Source organism: Strigops habroptila, chromosome 7 (genome assembly GCF_004027225.2).
Source record: "Strigops habroptila isolate Jane chromosome 7, bStrHab1.2.pri, whole genome shotgun sequence".
Taxonomy (NCBI): domain Eukaryota; kingdom Metazoa; phylum Chordata; class Aves; order Psittaciformes; family Psittacidae; genus Strigops; species Strigops habroptila.
In genome coordinates, this window is record NC_044283.2 from 49,304,016 (window position 1) to 49,325,984 (window position 21,969).

Here is a 21,969-nt window from a genome sequence, read left to right on the forward strand (position 1 = left end):
TCTTTTCCAAGGGTTCTCAGCACTGTTTAGGGTCACTCTTCTAGGCAGAAAATGGGGACAGGAGCCATTTCAGCTCCCTTGCAACTAATCAGTGTTGATAACTGAGCACCATAATTGGCATAACTGCACCAATCAGGACAGAGTGTGCCTTGATTAAGTATTCTTTGCTTTGCCAGAGATGTAGTTTTGGTATAGCCTCATCCCCTTAATCTTCCCATTCCATTTTCCTCTGTCTGCAAACATTTGCATTTGGATTTGGATTTCTTTTGGAAAACACTGATTTTTTTCTCAGGTGCTACTGTACCATGATGAGATTTCCTCAAAATATGAATAATTAAAATTACTATTATAACAGACTCTAATATTCCTTGATAGAGGCAGAGCCTGTCTTTCCATCCCTTTCTCTCCGTCACACCTCTACACGGGCCAAACTGAAATTGCTTCTGACTGGGCACAAGTTACTTTTAATAGCTCTTTTATGTCCCTTTGAGCTACCTAGCTTTCATTAGAACAGGTAGGTCATAATCCTTACAGCTATTCACACTGGACATGCCTACTTTGATTGTTAGTTTTACATGCTTTAATTTCAGTCTGCTGGGAAACCCAGCCCCTTTTGCTTTCAATTAATATTTCCAATCCATTTTTCTAAAGTAGTAGGTGCTATATACTAGATGAGGAATTCAAATGTTTTGGGACCTGGCAGGAGCCACAGTTTGACAGCAAGGTAGGTCCAACGCAAAATCTGGTAGGACCAAACTAACTCACCTGTATGTCAAGGGCTACCTTTCAAGGCTCCTCAGCTCTGCTCTTCTCACTGACCCTTACCCATCTGCTCTGTGGGCATGTTTGCGTTCCAGAGTGATCATATAGTTCACAGAGCACACAGGAATTTTACTTTTAGCCAGAAAGAGGTTCTTACTCTGATTGTAATTATCCATACTATGCAAGACAGGAAAGGAGGTTCAACTGCCTGATAGTGCAATGTCATGAAGTACTATGTGAATTCGTTATGAATAGGAGCTCTTGTATGGTGGCTGGAAGAAGTATAATGCAGCTCCCAGCAGGTTTATATACCCATACTACACTTTTGCTAATTTCAGTATCTGAGCTAGCTATGTTATAGCTAGTGTTGTGCTGTTTAGACATACTCTGAAACACTCCAATCAATTCCAGTCTCAATCCATATTCCTATCATACAACTATAGTGGTTCAGAAAGAGCTATTAGATGCATAAAGTTATTGTGAATTAAAATCAATACGCAAAGCTTGGCCGCATCTTAATTGACCATTGCCATAGATTGCTTTGAAAGAAGCCTTAGTCCTATTGCAGGGCAATGGGAGGTCTTGGGGAGGGGAGCTAACCTTTTTTTATTTGGTTCTTATAATAGCATTAAACTAAATAGCATAAGAAATTCATAAGCCACCATTTCATTCAGGATAAAAAATATTGTTTAAAGTACTGTAACTGAAAGCACAAACTCATGTCTTGTTGAAGATGACAGTAGAACTGTCATTTAAAAAAATGAGAGACTAAGCACATGCATAAGGATAGTGGCAAACAAAGGCCAAATGTAAAATCCCTTTCCTTTAATATTGTATTCAGCTTCTGGGACATGAACTAGCTTCTTCCTGCAGGCAAGGAGACTTTTCTGTTAGTACAACTGACTTTCTAATCAGTATATTTGAAAAGCACAGGATCTGAGAACAGTGGTTTTCGATGCCAATACTGTTACACAGCCTGTTGGCACAGTAGGATATTGAATGAGAAGAATACCTTAATTATCCAAGATTTTGTAGGTTTGAAACCTTCATCTTTGTTTTAGTGTTATTTGGGGTGGGGATTGTGTTGTGTTTTGCAGCAATTTTTATAACCGTTGCTAGCGGGAGAATTTCCGTAATGAGAGAATGAAATGTTTCAATTAAAATTTGGTTATTGATTCTAGCATGAAGTAATGTACATTGCTGTTCAATTAAAAATAACAAGCTGTTGTGCTGTTCCTAGCCAAATAAAATCCCCAAAACAGTGGTCAGTAAAGCACTTGAGGAAAATAAGTGTTTGGGGCTGCATATTTCACTAATCTTTTGGGGAAAGAAGTGCAAAATGGCTAACATTTAAAAGCAAGGGGTTAATTATTTTATGAGTTAAGGAAAAAGTAATTATGCCTAGCAATGAGACAATAGCATCCTGTGCTTGAAAATGTTTTGGTTATGGTTTATGAGACTTAGTGCTTCTTGACGGTTACAATGGCTCTGCTTGGTCATCCAGCAGCCATTGAAAGGAAATTGAGAGATCCACTAATGAGAGTGAATTTCAGTTTTGAGAGCAGTTTCTTAATATTTGCAGGTGATGGGAATTTTAAAGTATCACAATGAATGTTTATTTCATGCAATTGCCAAGGCTCTGCTAGAGCTATGTGAATCATTTAATGTGTCTGTCCACTGTTCCTAGTCAGTGCCGAGCACAGATTGATGGTCTTGCCCACAACTGAGCTTCATTTCTTGCTTCTGTTTTTTAACACTCTTTTTCTCCTTTAAGTGGAGAAGGGAGGGTTTAATGAATACACAGTCCCCTCTAATGAATACAGAGTGTCAATATTAAAGTATTATATTCCATTGTGTTTAGAAATTTCTGATGAGTGATGAGAAAAGAGGACTCAGATGCACAGGAAAATAATACCAAACATTCTGTTTTGCTTTTCCATTTATAAAGTATGTCCCAGCATATTTTTTTTAGCATTTTTACCTTTAGAGCAAGCATATGACTCAAAATGAGTGCAGCAGAGCAGTGTGCCATGGCTTCATATAGTTTCTAACCTGAAATAAGTGTCAGCTTAAAGCCACAGAATCCACCCTTGTAATTATAGAGAAAATCTGCCTTGTTGCCTATTCAGTAATCTGACGATGTGATGTGTTTGGAAAATCATTAACAGCTTGGGCTGAGACCACCACAGGCCACTGAACACAACATTTTCTTCTCTCACATATTTAGTTAGAATGCTTTGTTGAAGATGTGAATGCTTTTTCTGCTCTTTCAAGAGAGTTTTCTGTAATTTGTGCAAAAAGAGAGAATCTATGAAAAAATACCAGAACCTCCAAAACCTGATTTTCATTGAAGAAATAAAAGATGGCTATCAAAGCTTGGAATTTAAAGTCACAATTCTAGTGGCTTCCAAAAATCATCCTGAATAGAGGCTGGGTTTAGGGGTATGCTTTTTCCCTACGTGTAAGTTGTCCCTGAACGCTACACAAGCGCTTGTTCTCTTGCTTTCCCTCCCTGCCTCCTCTAGGGCCAGAATTTATTGCTTGACTTTATCACCCACCTCTGTAGCACAGTTACAAACCAATGTTTCACTTTGATTGTCTAATTAATTAACGTGAGTTAAACTCAGAGTAATTGTTCTTTTCTGCTATTTAGCTTAAGTATTGCTCCTTCTGTTTCCAAAGGTGAAGGTCTTCTTGGCCCAAAAGCTTTTCTCTTCTTCCTTATTTTTAACTTTATTAAGTGGTGTAGTAAAGGATATTAAAAGATTACTTCAGACCAACTATTACATCCAAATTATTGGCACATGTCTGCAAATTGCATCAGAGTAAATAAAAATTCTATATTGTTCTTTCAATCTTAGACTCTTGAAGTGCTTACAAAACCTTGTATTACTTCATTTTCATGTGCACCAGAACCTAAGTCCTGAATAGGCAAAACTGTTAACCCTTTATATTGTTGGAAAAAAGCAAGAAAGAGCAGCATTTCTGTATACTAGTCTTGAATCTAGACTGCTCCAAGCACCATACTATCAACTTCTGATTAACGCTGTTATGTTTAAAATAAAACAAAATTAATTCTCTACCTTCTACCCCGTGTAAAATTAAGGGCAAGGTTTGAGGGCTGGATTTTGGATGTGTGACATTCCTTTTTGTGCCTATATTGCCCTGTTATTAGTTCTCCCTGGACTAGGCACATTACGATTTTTATGCTGTCAAGCAGTCCTTTCAAGAGTAAGACTTTTCTCTCCCTGGGTCTAGACCTCATTTTTTGGATCCCACTTTCCTTAGTTCTTATATAATGGTTGCTTTCCGCTATTGGTTTTCCTGCTTTTACACTCGTGGTTCGCCCGAACACAGATATAGTTGTAAGTATAAATGTTTGAAAGCACTAAGACAAAAGGAAAACGGTTTGTGTTTAAGGCATTTGTCCCTTGGATTCACTTCTCAGCTGTACAAGTCATGAAATCTGTGCATTTACTCAACCAAGTATTTCAGTGATAAATCCTAATTTGTGAAATGTGCTCAAATAATATCATGTTGAACATCTGAAAATAGGTTTAAGCACATCCTTGGTACTTCCTCCACTTCTGCTTGTACAGTCTTACTCCAGCACTTGTCTTGGCTCTGGCATTTGTCTGGACCTCTGGCAATTACATGAACTCACCTGACAAAATTTAGTAGATTTGTGATGGTCAAGTGGTTGAATTAATTAAATTAAGGAACCAAGCATCAGCGGAGCTGTTGCATGAGAAGGTAGCTAGTTGATCTGGTGGAAAGAAGATGTGTAGCTTTTCAATGTGTAACTTCTTCCTTAAAAGATTTATAAACCTAGTGATAATAGGTAAATGAATGGAGACAAGTGTTTTTGTGACCTGCTTCTCCAATGTACTTGTACTATCATGTCATCTTTCCCAACACTTTCGTTTTCTTGTGCCACTTTGCTTTAACTTGGGTCTGCCTTTAGCCTTCCTAAGATAGTGCAAGTCTGCTAGTATTTTGCAGTTTCTCTTGCTCAGGGGGTAATCATCTCTTGAACCAGACTTTGACTTCTTACAGTTGTAAAAAGCAATATGCACAGCTTCACCCAGTATTGGGGGGAACCTTATCACTCTCTACCACTACCTGAAAGGAGGTTGTAGTGAGGTGTGGATTGGTCTCTTCTCCCAAGTAACAAGCGACAGGACAAGATGTAACGGCCTCAAGCCGTGCCGGAGGAGATTTAGACTGGATGTTAGGAAAAATTTCTTCACCAAAAGGGTAATTGGTTATTGGAACAGGCTGCCCAGGGAAGCGATGGAATCACTGACCCTGAAAGTGTTCAAAAACTGTGTAGATGAGACTCTCAGTGACATGGTTTAGTGGTGGTCTTGGCAGTCCTGGGGTAAAGGTTCAACTTGATCTGAAAGGTCTTTTCCAACCTAGTTGATTCTATGATTCTAATAGAAACTTTACCTCTTTGCTATTGACTTTCATTTTGCTGCAGGCTGTGTGGTGCTTAGCTGTCTTACCACGGTTAACCCACAATACTGTATGAAATCCTTTTGATCCACATCAAGTCTTAAATCGATCCTCCTCCTATCAGGGCAGCACATCTTAAATCCCGAGAAGAAAACAGCCAGTGAGAACTGCACAGCTGTTCTGAGAAGGAGCCCTTGTCATGGGCTTAGTAATGCTATGTTCAGTTGACAAGGAAGCACATTGGGGGTAAAGTAGAAGGAAAGTAGCTTCTCTATTAAAAGGATCTCCACTAAGGTTGAATGCAAACCCATCCCCTAAATATATCTGGCGGCTACGGGGCCCAGTGAGGCAGATCATCCATCTTGCAAAATCAAGAAGTTAAGGGAGAGCAATCCATTCATTACCTTTCTTTCTTCCTTCCTCAGTCATGCAGATTGCAACTTCTTTGCTTTTCCAGACTTCCCTGACTTTACAGCTGTAAAGTCTGCTCTTGCCTCACAGGGGCTCATCAGTCACCTAGAGAAGTGCTCCAAAAGTGGAAGAAAGGAGAAGCAGGAACAGTGGCCTTCCTTGGATCACTTCACTGCATCCCAGAATAATTTAGGTTTGAAGGGACCCTAGGGTGGCATCTGTGTGAAGCAGGGTTAATGTTAGAGCAGTTTGTTCAGGACTGTCCAGCTGAGTATTGAGTATATCTGCAACGATCATGATTGTATGGCTTCTCTGATAAAGACCTGCTTATATAGTCTGAATTACCACTTGCTTTGGAGAGAAAATGTATCAGGATTTTCTTGAAAAGTCTGGTTCAAGGTAGAATGGAAGCTTCGTCATGCAGGTGAATTTTGCCACCTCCACATTCATCAGTTAGCTTGGCAGTTTTTGACACCTGTTTTCTATGAGCTTATTTTTTGTTCTTACTATTTTTCTGTTCAGTAGGTGAGAAATGTATTGGCTGGTTTTGTTTTGCATATTTTCTTTCTACAAGATCTGCCTTCTTAAGGATGGAGACAATCATTTTAACACCAATATTGATGGCATGTATATGGCTTTCCATAGGAACTCCCATAGCACCCTCTTAGCGTACGAAAGGACAACAGGCATAGCTTCAGCCTGCAGCATTTAAAGGGGGAAAAATTAAAGACAAATATTTTTGTCCTCTTTCAGTGCCTTTCGAGAAGTGTAAACGTTTACAAAAAACCCCTGCATGGCAATAGATTTGTTTTGTTTGGGTTGGAATATGATTAAATATTTTGCTGCTTCAGGCTTCAACAGAAATTGGGAAGTATTAGTTGGTTTGCATAAAGCTATTTGCCTGTTTATATTTCATTAAATATATAGCACACTGGACATTGGGGGCTTTTTGGTAAATCTCTGAACAGCAAACAGTATTACATAGCTTAATAAAAGACTGAAATTAGTCATGACAAACTGCATTTTAAACAGTGCTTTAAATCAGTACAATTAGAAATTGCTTTGTAACTAACTGAACAAAAATTCAGTTTACGAACAATTATTTTCTAATAACTTGAAGTGATAAGAATAAATCCTTTCTAATATGAAAATTATCAACTCCTAAAATACCCTTTGTACACACAAATCTTTAGAATTTTGTGCATAGTGTGCTTAGATTGATAAATTACAGTATTTATTTTTTGTGGAAACATTTTTTTCCAGTAGTTTTGCGTCTGCATATAGGGAATCTCTCATCCAAGTGATCAGCAAGGCTCAATTCACTCTCTGTTCTCATTTAGGAGAGGCTTTCATCAACTTAGTTTAAATTTCTTCAATATAGTTGGAACCCAGGCACTGGAAAGCTACTTTAAAAAAATCACTTGCACTTGTTGTCCTCCATTTTATTCCATTTGGCTGATCTTGGATAATTTGGAAGAAAGAAATTCTGAGAACTGGGAAATGATAACTTGAGACAGTCAGCCCTTCTGCCTTCCCCCCCCCCCCCCACCTTTGGTTGGGTTTTGGTTTTTTGTTTTGGGGGTTTTTTTATTTGTTTGGTTTTTGTTTTATTTGGTTTGGGGTTTGGTTTGGGGGTTGAGGTTTTTTTTCTGGTTTTACTGCAGACAGAGAAGAGCATCCTGCCAGTGCAGTCTGGTTAAATCCTTGCTTCTTTGGCAGCATCCTCAGCATATGACTGTCCTCATGAATGTTAACTCAAGCATTTACAAATGATGCTTTCTTATTCTGAGAACATCCTGCCTACAATTCAGTGATATCTGTTCACACAGAGTGACATACTACCAAACTAAAAATATTTAGGTACGTTTAGTGAAAAATTTGTGAAAAGTACTTAAAGCTACAAAGTCATTGAAGAGATGAGAAGTAGAATAATAGCGGGGGGAAAAAGATCTAAAGAACAACAAAAATGCATCTGGAGATAGAATTAAAGTTTGGGCCACAAATACTACAGAAAAACAAATCTGTTTTCTGTGTGCTTGTGTATTATGCAGACTGTGAGGAATTGGTCAGGAAGTGATTTCATGTGCTTTTCATGGCCAAGCCACAATGAGCCAGAACTAACTTTTTGCACCTCACAATAGATGTTTCTGATAAACTCATACTAAATTATAGCACTCATACTATGTTTCTGATAAACTCATACTAAATACTAAATTATAGCACCATTTAAAAAATTAAAAGGCAAAAATGTAGTTTAAAAAATAAAAAGTGTTACAGTTCCCTCAAGCTTCTTGGAGAGATTTGATGCTTTTGCTCTACTTGGGTAGATCAGGCAGATGTTCTCAGAGAAAATAAATAACAAAATAAGTGAGATCCATCCATGGCAAATATTTTTTGTGTGTTCAGAAATATGATCTCTTTTTGTGTTTCATTGAAAAAAAAGTGAAGAAGAATGTCTAGTAATTGAACACTCAACAGAAAGAATAAGGGGGGAGAAAATCAGATGAAAAGTAATTTCTTTCTGAAAATATTATTAGAAATATTAATAAAAATAAAAAATATTAATAAAAATTAGCAAAAAATAATTTCTTTCTGAGAATTTTATTAGAACCACTAATAAAAATAGAGAAAACAAGATCTTGGGGAGAAGGAAAAGAAAAGCATATTGTTCAGAAGTCTTACCAACCAATTCCGACTTTCAGTATCTATACGTGTCCTTTATGATGGATGTTTTTGATGAATATTCACCAGTCATTCTCATAGACAAACTTAGGTCCCAGAATTGGTTCTTCTTAAACTAATCAAATGGATGCTGTTTGGATAGAACTATTTAAAAGCAACCATTTTGTATTCAGGTTACAGTAAAAGGACAAGAAAAATGCATGTTTCTCTGGTATGGCCTATTTTGCCATGTTTTTCATTCCTGACAGCATGACTTACTAGTTGTGTTTGCCAGATATGGTGTTTCTCCAGCCAGAGACATCCACGTGTGGGATGTAATTTCTTTACTAACAGTTGGCTCCTTTGTTTTCCGTTTAGGAAGAGCCCTTTGTCATGGTGTCTGAAAATGTTCTGGGAAAACCAAAGAAGTATCAAGGCTTCTCAATAGATGTGTTGGAAGCCTTGGCTACTTACCTTGGCTTTAAGTACGAAATTTACGTTGCACCAGATCACAAGTATGGGAGTCCTCAGGATGATGGGTCATGGAACGGACTGATAGGAGAACTTGTATTTAAGGTAAGGTTATTAATAGCTTGCTAAATAAGGTCATGTGATAAAGCTAAATAATATGTGCTTTATTATTTTTGCACTAGCCAGTAACCTTTTCTAATGAGTCATTGATACCACTTTGTTCATTGTGTGTTGCCAGCATCTAATAGTGTGCCCAGGTACATTGGGCGGTAAAGAAAAAGCTAGAAATAGTGCTTGCTGATAACTATTTAAGAAACAGGGCAATCTCTTTTTTTCCAACCAAAGTACAGCAGTGCGAAATCTGAATACAGTCAAATAATGGGATGCACAGCATCCTAATTAATTTGGCAAGACCTGACACAAATGAGTTGAAGAGGCTTTTCGAAAGAGGAAAAATTGGTGTTGCAGTAATTAGTGATACATTACATAAATAATGTATAGCACTTAGAAAAATGTTGGTGAGTGAATAGATGAACTATGTCATCAACAGTAAATGTTTTATTGATATATAATAACACATTATGTAGATGTATGAATCGAGTAGTATATTCTCTATTCTGTAATTAATAAACCATTTAGTCTACTTAATTTTACATTAAATGTTCAATATTGTATCATACATAAATTAAACCAAGTAAATGTGCCAATTTTTTTCCCACTCTTCACATCTTATCTGTTGCAGTTTCTCACATTGAGAGGGAAAGGGCTATGCAGACTCTGTTCTGCTGATGTCTTATTTGTGCCATGAACATATATATTTTCTTTGCTCTTAGATAACCTGTAGAGGCAGCTTTCACAGCTATAGAGACCTACATTTGTTAGTTTTCCTTAAATAACTCCAGTACATATTAACTTAAATAACGTACTGGTTGTTTACGGAAGTGCTTTTCCAAATCTGCAAGTGGAATTTAAGAGCAATGTGGTCAGATACAGGACCTAATCATTCAATGCTTCAGATAAAAGTTAGCAAAATGCTGGAAAATAAGTCTCGTAGTAAAGGGGAGGAAAAAAATCGAAAAAGGAAAAAAAAATCCCTGTGGGGAGAAAATAAATAGCGATAAGTTTAACCTATTTTGCCTTCCTGAGCAGTAGGAAGCCTGTTGAAATGGAAAAGAACCACACATGCCGTATGTGTAGCACGGTTCATAATCTACACTATTACTGTAACAATAAACTTCCTTTGCCATCTCGCTATGGCCTTACAAAGCTGTGATTATAGATGATAAGCTGAAGCCACTTAGAAAAGTGTATTTTCCTTCTTCTTCTAAACTTTACCAGCAGAAAATCCCTCATCTAATTACGAGGCATGACACCACAATTGCCTATTGATTTATTTTTACCACTTTTTCTGCTCCTTATATCTGATGTTATACTATACCCTACTCTCTCAGTACTACAGTACTCAGCAAAGGACTCAGCAGGCCACTGCATAATACAGGCTAGAGGGGTCTTAGTACTAGATGGCTCTAGAGATGAAAGTGGGCCTGGAACATTTTTTATTTATTTGAAGTTAATGATTCATAAGACAGAACTCATAACAACTGAAATCAAATGGTTCACTGAAAAATATATATGGCATTCTTGTCCCCTTAGTAGACAGGGGTTCCAATAACTCTAATAACACACTTAAGGTGGTAACCTCTTAGAACTGTAAGTAAATGTTGTACGTGGAACAGACTTGCCAGTCTGCTAAAGTTTTGCTGTAAATGAGTCTTAATATATATGAAATCTTTCTATACAGTTAGATAGCATGAAGAAATAATGGAATTGCTTTTGGAATTCAGAAAATATGTTTCCACAATACTATGTCAGCATATAATTTTTTATCTTCCTTACCCCTTATATAATTGGCAGTAAAGATTCACTGTGTCCTTCTCTCCTGTTCCCTGTGCCTCCTAAGGCAAAAGGGAATCTCTGGGCGAGCAGCCAGTGTATATCTACCCCTTACCAAGTGCAAGCTTGTTGAAAGGCTGCATTCTTTACTGTAAACTGAGTTCTGCTCCCAGAACTCAAATATCTGTCTGCTTGGCAACTTTGCAAGGGGAAGCAAAAGAGTAGAGAATAGTTTTAAATTAAAGGTCTAAGCTGTTCAAACCAGAGTATTTCCTTGTTTTCTCAACCAAGTATTACATTATAGTCTGTCCAACACATGGAGGAAGTCCAGAAACAGAGGGAGTGCTCTTTGCCTCTTAATGCATGAGCCAGAAATAAGTTTGGAACTATGTATTTCTGCAAAAGGAAGCCCCACTCAAGGGTAATGGATACTGGCCACCTTTTCTTTTTAAGTGCATAGAATCATAGAATTGCTTAGGTTGGATAAGAGCTTTAAGATCATCAAGTCCAACTGTTAACCCAGCACTGCCAAGTCCATCACTAAACCATGTCCCTAAGCGCCACATGTACACAGCTTTTAAATACCTCCAGGGATGATGATTAAACCACTTCCTTGGGCAGTCTGTTCCAATGCTTGACAACCCTATCAGTGAAGAAATTTTTTGGAATATCCAATCTAAACCTCCTCTGGCACAGCTTGAGGCCATTTCCTCTTGTCTTATCACTTGTTACTTGGGAGAAGAGACTGACACCCCCCTCACTACAGCCTCCTTTCAGGTAGTTCTAGAGAGTATCTCATTGGAAAGGATATCTCTTTGATTGACAAGGTCCCTGTTGGCTGCTAAAATAGGAGCTGGAATCAGCAGATCAAAGCAACTAGTCTTTAATTTGAATTTGGGAACAGATTCAAGCCTCCCCTCATTTGATTGTCAAGACCTATATTAGGTACGTCGTTGCTCCATACACCTTCTCCTGTGAAAATAAACCAAATGTAACCATGCCATGGAAATTTTTGTTTGCTGAGTGCCTGAATCAGAAGGTCTATGGAGGATAAATGCTTTTAGAGTGAAGAACATGGTGCTTTTGCCGCTCTCCTGCCAAATGACCAGGGCTTTCAATGCATCCTACAGAGCTTCAGCTCACAAACAGGATCAGTTCAGAGAGCAGCACCTTTCTGTGGAGATGCTGAAACCATCTCAGGGGAGCAGCACTTTACTGCAAATCTTTCTCTTGCTGTTAATTATCTGTGTCTTTTCACAGTGCTTCCCTTAGTTACCCTCAAGTGCACATTAGCAGAGGGATGAGCCTGTGTGACAGGCAAGAGATGTGGCTAATGTTACTTCTGGGAGAGGACAGTAGGTTTTCATTCCAGCATGGCTCTGAACTTCCCAGGGATATTCACATCCATCAACCATTATTTGCCACATTTCACCATGCTACCTTGATTGCTAGGATTTTATTTAATTTTATTTTTCCCCCCCCCAATGAGGAGCCATCAGGAAGCAAATAGCATAGGGAAAAATGCCTGATTCCACTTAGGTCCATCAGAAGAGGAAAACTAAATACATACCTATAGATTTCTAAGAGAAACTGCAAGTCAACTAGAAGCCTCTTATGAGACACTTTTAACACATGTTCCTAAGGGGAGTAGCACAGGAAGGAAGAAAGCAAACAGGGAGGGAAAAGTGAGAATCAAAAATAGTATCTGGGTGAAAGAGCAGTTATTTGCATGTATGTGTGTTAACTTGCGCAAAAATTTCTCTCTGATTAATTTTTGCATGTCCATATTAATAATTGCAGAACGTGGGTTTATTGCTTCTGTCGTTCTTTGAAACTTGATTTAATATTTAAATGGATAAAATGATAGGCTCATAGGAAAAATTTAAAGTAGATTCATTTATTTTTGCTATTCTTGATCACAAACCACAAGAATCATCATAGGATTGCTTTCTATGTGTATGAGATGTGCTTGTTAAGCAATAGCACAGGGGCATTTCAGGGATTTCTAGCCTTTGCTGATGAGCTGGTTCTGTGACACCACTAACAATGCTATCACACCCATTTGGACATTTATTCTGGATTTTCCAATTCTGGTGATGTTGCTCTACAATGACCTCAAGAGAACTTCTGTTAAGGGACATAAATTCCTGAGCTGGTCACATAAAGAAAAATAATGCCCTCTGCTGTTCAGTCAGTCAGTTTCAGAAGTCACATTTCATTCATCAGAAATGTGTTAAACAGACATCTAAGATGCTGATGGTTGATTTGGGTACTGCAAAAACTTAGTGAGTGGAGAGTTTTCATGTTTATCATTCAGATTGGCAGCTTTATATCTAAATATTGACATAATTGCATGCGTTTGCCTTTCTATCTTAGAAGCACTAAGTGAACCTTGACTTCTTCAAAAGGATGTCTTCTCTGATACAATTTGACATGTTAATGACAAGCATTTAATTTTTTTCGTCTTACAATTTTAATACAAGTTGACAGAATCTATATATAATGAAGAATGCTCACCATCAGTAGATCAACTATGAAGCTTAAGCTTGGTTTTGTGCTAAACATAGTTTTCTGGTATACTGGTGTTTATGATTCAATTTAGCAATTTAAGAATATGAGTTGTCATATATCAGTGTAACTTTTTTTAACAGTTAAACATAGGAGTACTGAGAAGTCAGGACTTACCTCTCTCCTTTCAATTTTTTACTTTACTACCACTCTTCAATTGCAAGACATAATTGTATGACGATCGCTGCTACAATATGACAAAGGAAATGCAACATTTCCATTAGGACAATGTTGATCCTCTGCCATAGCTGTCTGATAACCAGACTAGAACCATAATGCTGGGAAATTTGGAGAGACTGCTACCCAGAGACGTAAAATAGAAGCAGTATTTCCACAAATGCCACACACTGTGCTTTTTCATGCAATGTCCTTCAATGTATTTTATGGATAAATACATTTGTCTTTATAAAAAGGAGAAAAAAGGCAAAAGAAAATTCTATTAATCGTTCAGTCCTACAGTGATCCATTATTTGGTGAAAGTATCTTTACTTACATATATTGCTTTTCAGTGGAGAATCTTTAAACATCTTACAAATACAACTTGCAATACAAATGCAACAATAATCTAGTGTGGTAGGGAGGTATTTTGGTAACATGCTGATAATTACTAACATAGCTAAAGTTAAACAGCAGGGGCTAAGTCTAGGACTTTTTGTTTCTGTTTATCTTCCTTTAACTCTGAATTCCTGTTTCACTTTTTGGTACATATTTGAGAAAACAAAACAAAACACACCAACCTTTTTCAGTAAATATAGCCATATTTTCCTATTTGACAACTATTGGTATAGAGCATTGGACTTTTACATTTGTAAATGATTTTAAAAATAAATTTATATTTACAGTTGTTTCCATGGGCAATTCTGATGAAATTTTTACTTGGATTACTGACTGAGTTTGCTGCTGCCCATAGGCAAAGGGCAGTTAAATCATCACTCACAAAAAATTGTTAGGAAGGGACATGAAGTGAATTCATGAAGCCACGCTTTCAGCTGTGTACATCAACACAGGTTCGCTTAAGACACCAGAGAATCTAGCTGACAAATTAAAGCTGAAGCTCTTATTTATGGCTTTCAAGCAAATCGATATTTTCAAACACTTTTTTGTCCACATCATCAGGCGTCCAGGTATCTTCTGCCACTTTCTGAAGCAAGTGAACAATTAATATAAAGTTAATGTCATTGAAACTGAAGTCTTAAATGCACTGTGATTAAAAGTATGTTTGTACCGTGGGCAGCAGAGTGTTTTGCAGATGGCATTAAAAGAGCCCAGATGATTTGCAAATTTAGTTCTAATCAGTTTCAGCTGCCATACCTTGCCACTTAATATTTCACATCACATTTCTAAGGAGCTAGTAATCTCTGCGTTCTTTGGGCAAGAAGAAGGAAATTCAAGAGGGTTAATAAAATTTGACACAAAGCCTTTGTGCTCTCCTCACCCCCTTCTAAGGGACCACACACTGCTTTAGGCAGAGCAGAAATGGATTAAAACTAGTAGCAGCTTTAAGTATTTTATGTACTCTTTTTCATATTAAAATATCTAGAATTTACAGTCTTTGTTTGGTATTTGGGCTTTTCAAAGTGGTGTTAATGTGTCTGCCTTAAATATTCTTTCTTGTTTTCACTGCAGTTATAATTGTACCTGTGAAAAATAAAATAGCAGCTGCTGTAGTTGTGCCTGATGTCTCTGGAGACCTAATACCCAGTCATGCTGTGACATACAATGATTAAATCAAGGAATGTTATTCATCCTCTTCTCATCTGAAATGGGTTCTTTAAATTAGAAATAAAAACCCTAAATGGCACAAAGTGAGTCCAAGGTAGCTGCAGAACAGATTGGTAAAGAATGGAATTGCTTAGGAGGAGGATATAAAGGAATTAATAGCAAAGGAACTGTGTGGAACATCTGCTTTTCTGCAGCCAAATTGATGTTTTTCAAAATTTCAAGTTCCCCCAGTGCAGTGGCCCTTTGTCATAATCATCATGTCACCAAAATGTTGTATGTCATGTGGCTCTGTCCGGCAACTAATTTCCTCTGATTGGAAATGCTATACACAAGGTCTGCCTTTTGCCACAATGACAGTGATGGCTTCGGTAAGCCAGGCTGAGAAGAATGACCAGAAATAGATTTTGTCCAGCTATTATCTGTATTTGAAGTGTTTTGATTCTTTGGAAAATAATCACATGGAAAGCTAATGTGTCCAAGTCCACTAAGTGAGGTTTGCTTACAGAGACAGACCCGTGGTACAGCTATTCTGTTCAAGCCTTAGTCACATTTCTGTGTTCATATATACGATACTTAAGACATTGGCCTTGGCACATCTGCTTCTCTGTAAGTTGCTTAAATCACAGAGGAACAAAGATCCTTTTTGTAGCTCTCACTCATGCATGTTGTTCTCTCTCTCTCTCTTTTCTCAGAGAGCTGACATAGGGATCTCTGCCCTAACCATCACCCCCGACAGGGAAAATGTGGTGGACTTCACAACACGTTACATGGACTACTCTGTGGGCGTGCTGCTTCGAAAGGCAGAGAAGACAGTGGACATGTTTGCCTGCTTGGCACCATTTGACCTCTCCCTGTGGGCATGCATAGCTGGCACTGTGCTGTTAGTAGGGCTACTGGTCTACCTCTTGAACTGGCTCAACCCTCCACGCCTTCAGATGGGATCCATGACCTCCACAACCCTCTACAACTCCATGTGGTTTGTGTATGGATCCTTTGTGCAACAAGGTAAGAGACAGAGGGAAACCCCACCTCTGAGACAAAACCTATATATACTCCCCATTGCTATAGAGACCTTTCTCTTCCCTGCCTTGCTCCCACAGCCCAGAGAGGCTGGAAGCGCTGGAAAGCCTTCTCCTATAAGGCTTCTAAAACATTTGTCTGCCCAGTGTGGGAACTATGAGACCTTTAGAGCACTACATGCTAGCTTGCTTTGGTTTGTAGTTGTCTATTACTACAGTTAGAGAAAGATGATTTTCTTCTAGGGAAAAAAAAAGTATTTTGCATATACTGGAGAATTATTGTGAGTGCTGTGTTCTTATGCATCAGACAGAAAATGTTGGTATTTAGCTTTTGAACTAAGTTTAGACTAGTCACCAGTGCAAAATGGTCTTATTGTAGCTGATACTCTTTCCTCCTTCTTCTGCTATATATCTCAGTTTTCCTATATAATGTTCAGACTCAACCTTCTCTGGCCTTCCTGGATGCTTTCTCAATACCCTCTAGCATCTGGTGTAGCCCAGGCTATTCTCCAATTCTGTTTATATTCCCAAATTCTTCACAATCTACCTGTTCTGGTAGAGCTATAACCATGAATCCTAAAGACATCAGGGTCTACAGATCTTGGCCTGCTACATACTAGTTAGAATTCTGGTCTACAAATCATGGTTGTAATGCAAAGTGGAATACAAAAACACAGCTTCGTATGAGAATAAAGAAGATTTAGATAATAACGCTTGACAACAAAACAGAACTAATACCTTCTGGCATATCCCCATGCAATTGTTCATCAGTCACTACTGGCACTGCAGGTACACCTATTTGTAATTGCATGGAGCATCTGCTCTACTAAGAGCCATGGCCGCTGCAGGCTCAACACTCCCACTTAGTTTTTTTTTTATTTTAACATGAATTTGGATGGAACACTGTAGGTAGAAGCACCATTTTATGTAGCACTGGCGACATATAATGCAGAAATTACATTATTCCTTGTTAGAAACAATCAGATGACACCTGTAAAAGCTAAAGGTATGCATGAAAATCAAGTATGAAGCTCCTAGAGGGGAAAAAAAGCTAAATTAACACCACCATCCAAAAAAAAAAAAAAAAAAAAAAGAAAAGCTGTAGTTTAGAATATGATTTTAAATTTAGATATGATTTTAAACACACTGACCTAGAGACCTTACTTTTAAAATTATCATTTGCTTTTAGCAATGATGGCGAGCTGAGGAAAGCTGAAGAGATTGTTTCATGTTTATTGTGGAATTTTTTTTTTAAGAAAACCAAATACTTCAGAGCCAGCTGAGAGCTACACAAGTTTTTTGAATGTATGTGGGTGGGTTTATAAAGTTTTCTTTCCGTTCAAAATATTCCCAGTGTAATTGTTTACAGAATCCAACTGTGAGAGAGCAGTTGGTCTGTTACAGAACTAGACTCATTATATCTGTCTTCCTGTTAGGTTAAAACTTGTGAATTAGTTTCCTTACGGCATGATTGCAACTAATTTTACATAAGTTTATTTCTTGGTATTAGCCTTAGCATCCCTGCTGTACTCCCAACATCATTAGTCCCTAAAAGCTTTACAGGAGACTGCCCAGCAAAGGTTTAAAGGAGGCAAAGCTAGTTTAATCACACACTTCACTCTCGTGAATGACCATCTGAATTGTTTGCCTTATGTCTATCCAAGTAAACCTGCATTGCCTGGTGTCTCAAAGTTTCCTCAGTCATAGGTCCAGAGTAGTAGCCATCAAGGGAGCCCTTCAATAGATGCTCCATTTGCTTACAAAGAAAAGGTTTCTTTGACCGGTCAGTAAAAATGAGTGTTTGAGGAGGGCTTAGAGGGAATCCTTGAATTAAGCTTGAAGATAAGGGATAAAATAAATTAAAGAAAGTGGGACAGCTGGGAGCACCAAAACTGTTGTGGGACTTCAGACATTTGCAGAACTTGGAATGTGAGAGACATTTATTCACAGAAAGAGAGATCTTACCACCTTAGCAAGTGGGTTTTCAGCACAACTCTTTAGAATCCACTAGAATAATATAAAATATTTGCTTGGTTCCTACTGAGAGAGGAGAAGCTGTAGATATATCTCTCCTTCGAACAACAATCAGGACAACCCTTAATTTGCTAGAAGGAAAAATGACACATTTAATAGGTTGATACCAAAATACATGAAACTTACAGACCAATTTAAACATAAAGACTCAGAAGACCTCAGAAATCCAATGCAAAAAAAAAAAAAAAAAGAGATCCATTTATAATGTCAGCCTGGATTTCAGATTCAATTTGAATATAACAAAAACTTTATTAGCTGAAGCATTATTGTTTACTAACCCTTGTGAAGACAGACAAATGAAAGTAATTTCCATTGACAGGCTAACTGGCTATTGTGGTAATTTTGCTTCTGTTTTTACTCATCATCTCTTCATTCAGCAGAAAAACTCTGCAGGTTTTATTTGTTTTGGAATAGCAAATCTGTTGCTATTAATTATGACTGGCATATCTTAAGTGTGGAAGCATGGGACATTTCAAATACTGTCACGTTCACTTAAGTCTTTCAGCTTCTGATTTAAAACATGACAAGGTAGTCATTTCTGTGATCAAAATATACAAGCAGTGATGCTTTTATATCCTGCACTGGCAGAAACAAAGCAGCATGAACCAAGGATTGCTAGTGCTTTGATTCTGCACTAGATTTGATTCTAGCACTGGATTCTTTGTTTGGGGCTAGCAAGCACATTCCGGCATTGTCTTCTCCTTCTATTCTCTAGCTAGAGGAAAGATTTGCAAGCACCCAGGCTGGCTACAGGCCTGCCATGGCTCTGAAGACAAAAGAGGCTTTTGGTGCAAAAATACAAGTCACTCTTTAAGGAAACTCACAACTTCTTTTGATTAAAACGGAAAGGACTTCTTTTGCTTGTTTCTTCTGAAAGAGTTAAAAATTCTGCAGATTTTAGCAGGTAGCTTCAGTCCACTGCGTCACTTCATATCTTCTTTCAGCCTTGACTCTGATATTCTGATGAAATTCTCTTAACAAGTTTTAACCTTTTGTAATTTTTGAAACCAGAGAAAAATACTGTGTCATTGTCTGTAGACTAGAGTCAGCACAAATCAGTCCAATAGTTTTTTAAGGCAGATCTAAGATTACTGTCATACTCAGTTGCAAAATTGAAGTATTTTTCATGGTTTCCTTGAAGGTAGACTGAAACTTAATTTCACTGCTGCTTATATCATTTAAACTTAGGTCTTGAACTTGGCTTTCAATTATTTTTTTTTTCCCATGTTGGAGTGACCAGTCTAGGTACCATTTTGAGACTCTCATAATACAAAGATACATTTTTCTCTCATTGCCCTTTTAATTGTATGTTCATTCATTACAGAGATCAGTGTGTATGTATTTATATACATTATTTTTGTATTTGTAAGATATATTTTTTATTAGAAGAAACAATTCTGAGGATAGAGGTACAATGTAACTGGAGAGGCTGAGTTAATATAAAGAGTATAAACTGATAAGTGGTGGGGGTTTCTTCTACTCAAGCCCTTCATTCAAATAAAAAATGATGATTAGTGCATTGAAATGCTTTGCCTTACTACCCAATATACCTGCTTAATTTGCAATATACTGTGACAGCTAAGAAGGCAGAGACTTTTTGGTGATCTTGGCTACGCAGCACTGTGGATTATCTTGAAAATAAATGTTTCTGACTCAGAACTATTCATTCAGGCATGAGCAGTTTAGATATCATCTGTTACCTGGGGAAGGTAACCATGAATTGGTTGTTTATGTCTAAAGATGAAGCAAATTCATAGATTTAGACTGTGGAGGATTTCAATTACGTTGAAGTTTAGTTTCATGGCTTCTGAATTTGTTCTTTTCCACATGCTCATCTTAGAAAACTAAGTGGCAAAAGCTCTGTATTTTGCCTCTTTTCAAAATTATCTTTTGCCAGTTGGACAGAAAATGTTAAGGCTTCATTTTCAGTGAGTTTCCTTTCTCTCCCCCTCCATACTTCCCCTTGGCTTCTCAATCCACTCCTCACAGGTTTTGCTCTCTGCCCGCTCACACTGCAGTTGATGGTCACCATTGCTGTAGCATTCTTCTTGGGACCCCACTGGTCCTACTGCTCCTGTTCTTCACCATTGACTTGGCTCTTCCCCAGGCCTCTATTACTATACATTCAACAAAGCTCAGCCAAGAGAGGTGTGAAGTCCTGCCCCTGGGGAATTACAGTCCCACGCACCACTGCATGCTGGGGGCTACCCAGCTGACTGAGCACTGGCATCCAGTTGCCAGTATATCCCTAGGATACACGTCTATCCTTGGACATATTCCAAAGCCAACTGGTCATGGTCCTAGGCAACTGGCTCTAAGAGGCCATGCTTGGGATGGGGGACAAGATGACTTTCAGAGGTCACTTCCTACCTCAGCCAGTCTCAGCGATGTATCGTTTAGTCTTTGGTCAACTTGTGCGCTATTCTGTACTGTTGTGTTTTTCTTCAGCCCTGGTATTGTTGCGATTCCCTGAAATTTTGCCCTCATTAGAACATGCTAATGTTGGAAATCTGCCATATGAACAGGGACCAAAGAACTGTCTCAGAGGGAAAATAGGGTTTACTAAAAACTTCATCAAGATTAACTGAATCCACACACTGCAATGACACAATGTCTGTTTATACTTGCTGAGAACCTAGTTTAATCTCCTGAAGGTTTTCTATTAGCTTCCTACTACTTTATGGGCTCTTGTTATGAAATACTCTAGAGAGCACTCTGCTCTCACCATTACTGGAGAAAACAAATGATTTAAGAAACAGAGGCTCAGGATTTAGAGTTATTCCAAACCCTTTTGGTATAATAGATCGTTTATTGAGACAGGTGAAATGCTGCATAATTATTATCAAGAACTTGAAGAGGAATGTTCTGGAGGATTTTATTTTGAGAGCAGCCTCTCAAATTTTGCTTCAGAATGCAGTGATAAGCTTAGTTTAATAGAATTCAATTGAATGTAGACAAAATAGTAAGTTATGTAGAAAATTACAATGTTTTCTACCTAGTATGAAAGACACAATAGAAAGACTGTCTTTCTCTTATCCCACTCTGTTCATTTTACTTTGTATTTTGATGTAAGAGGAGGTATTTCTGGACTGGTCTGGCAGGATTAGGCAGGTAAAGACGCAAGGCTCTGTTTCACTTAGAAATGTCTGTAAGAAAGGGAACCAGCCAGATGATTTTTTTTTCTTTGCTACAACAGGAAATATTTTTAAAATGACTTAATTGTTCAAGATTTAATCACTTCTCAGTGTTTGCAACAAAACAGATATTCATTACAGTTTTATAAATAGGGTTTGACCATAGGATAATGGGTTCTTGAAGTATTACCTGCAAAAGTATTATTTTCTTCAGAGATCTTAATACTCTTGCTTAACCTAGCAAAGTTATGAAATGAATGCTGTGAAAGCATCACTAGTGGGCAGGTTTTTTATCCCCTTATGTTTTAGTTAGTTTAAAATGCTGGTCACAACTGGAGGTTTTGATTGGTCTTCAGTGGTGTCTGTAATGGCCATTATGTTCATAATGCCCAGTAAATGAGCAAATCTTACTGTTTGCCGTGTTTAAATTAAATTTCATAAGAGCAATAAAATAGGCTCCAAGCCTTGGCACTTCCAAGTTATTATAATACTTCTCGGATGGTTAAAGCTGCTCAGAATTCTCAGTCTGTTTCTTGTATTGCCACCCAACGTGTGATATAATCCTCCTGAAATCCTCTGCTTGGAGTGTGCTGTTGCTTCATAAATTACTCTGTCTTGCTTATCTCACTCTCGGCATATCTCTATCAGCAGGAAACCATTATGCTGTAGCAACATATTTTCTTAGTGACTTTTTCTCTTAATTAACTGTACCTCAATCACGATGTATTTAATATTCAGAGGAAAATTTAAAAAGCATTTTGAAAAAAAATGTGTTAGAAATCAGTTATATCTTCACATGCTCTATTTAGTGGTGAAACCTAATTATTTTTTTTAAG

At 37.7% G+C, this 21,969-nt stretch overlaps 1 protein-coding gene across 5 annotated transcripts in view; it reads left to right on the forward strand.

Annotated features, from left to right (window-relative positions):
• GRID2 (glutamate ionotropic receptor delta type subunit 2) overlaps positions 1 to 21,969 on the forward strand; it is a 744,842-nt gene that overhangs the window by 598,944 nt on the left and 123,929 nt on the right. For all 5 annotated transcript variants that reach the window (XR_003992319.2, XR_003992318.2, XM_030492665.2 and 2 more), the window contains 2 exons: positions 8,671 to 8,868; positions 15,639 to 15,951. Coding sequence is in view for 3 of the 5 variants with exons in the window: in XM_030492665.2 (XP_030348525.1) it covers positions 8,671 to 8,868; positions 15,639 to 15,951 (511 nt within the window). In the remaining 2 variants the exon portion in view is untranslated. The remainder of the gene's footprint in view (positions 1 to 8,670; positions 8,869 to 15,638; positions 15,952 to 21,969) is intronic.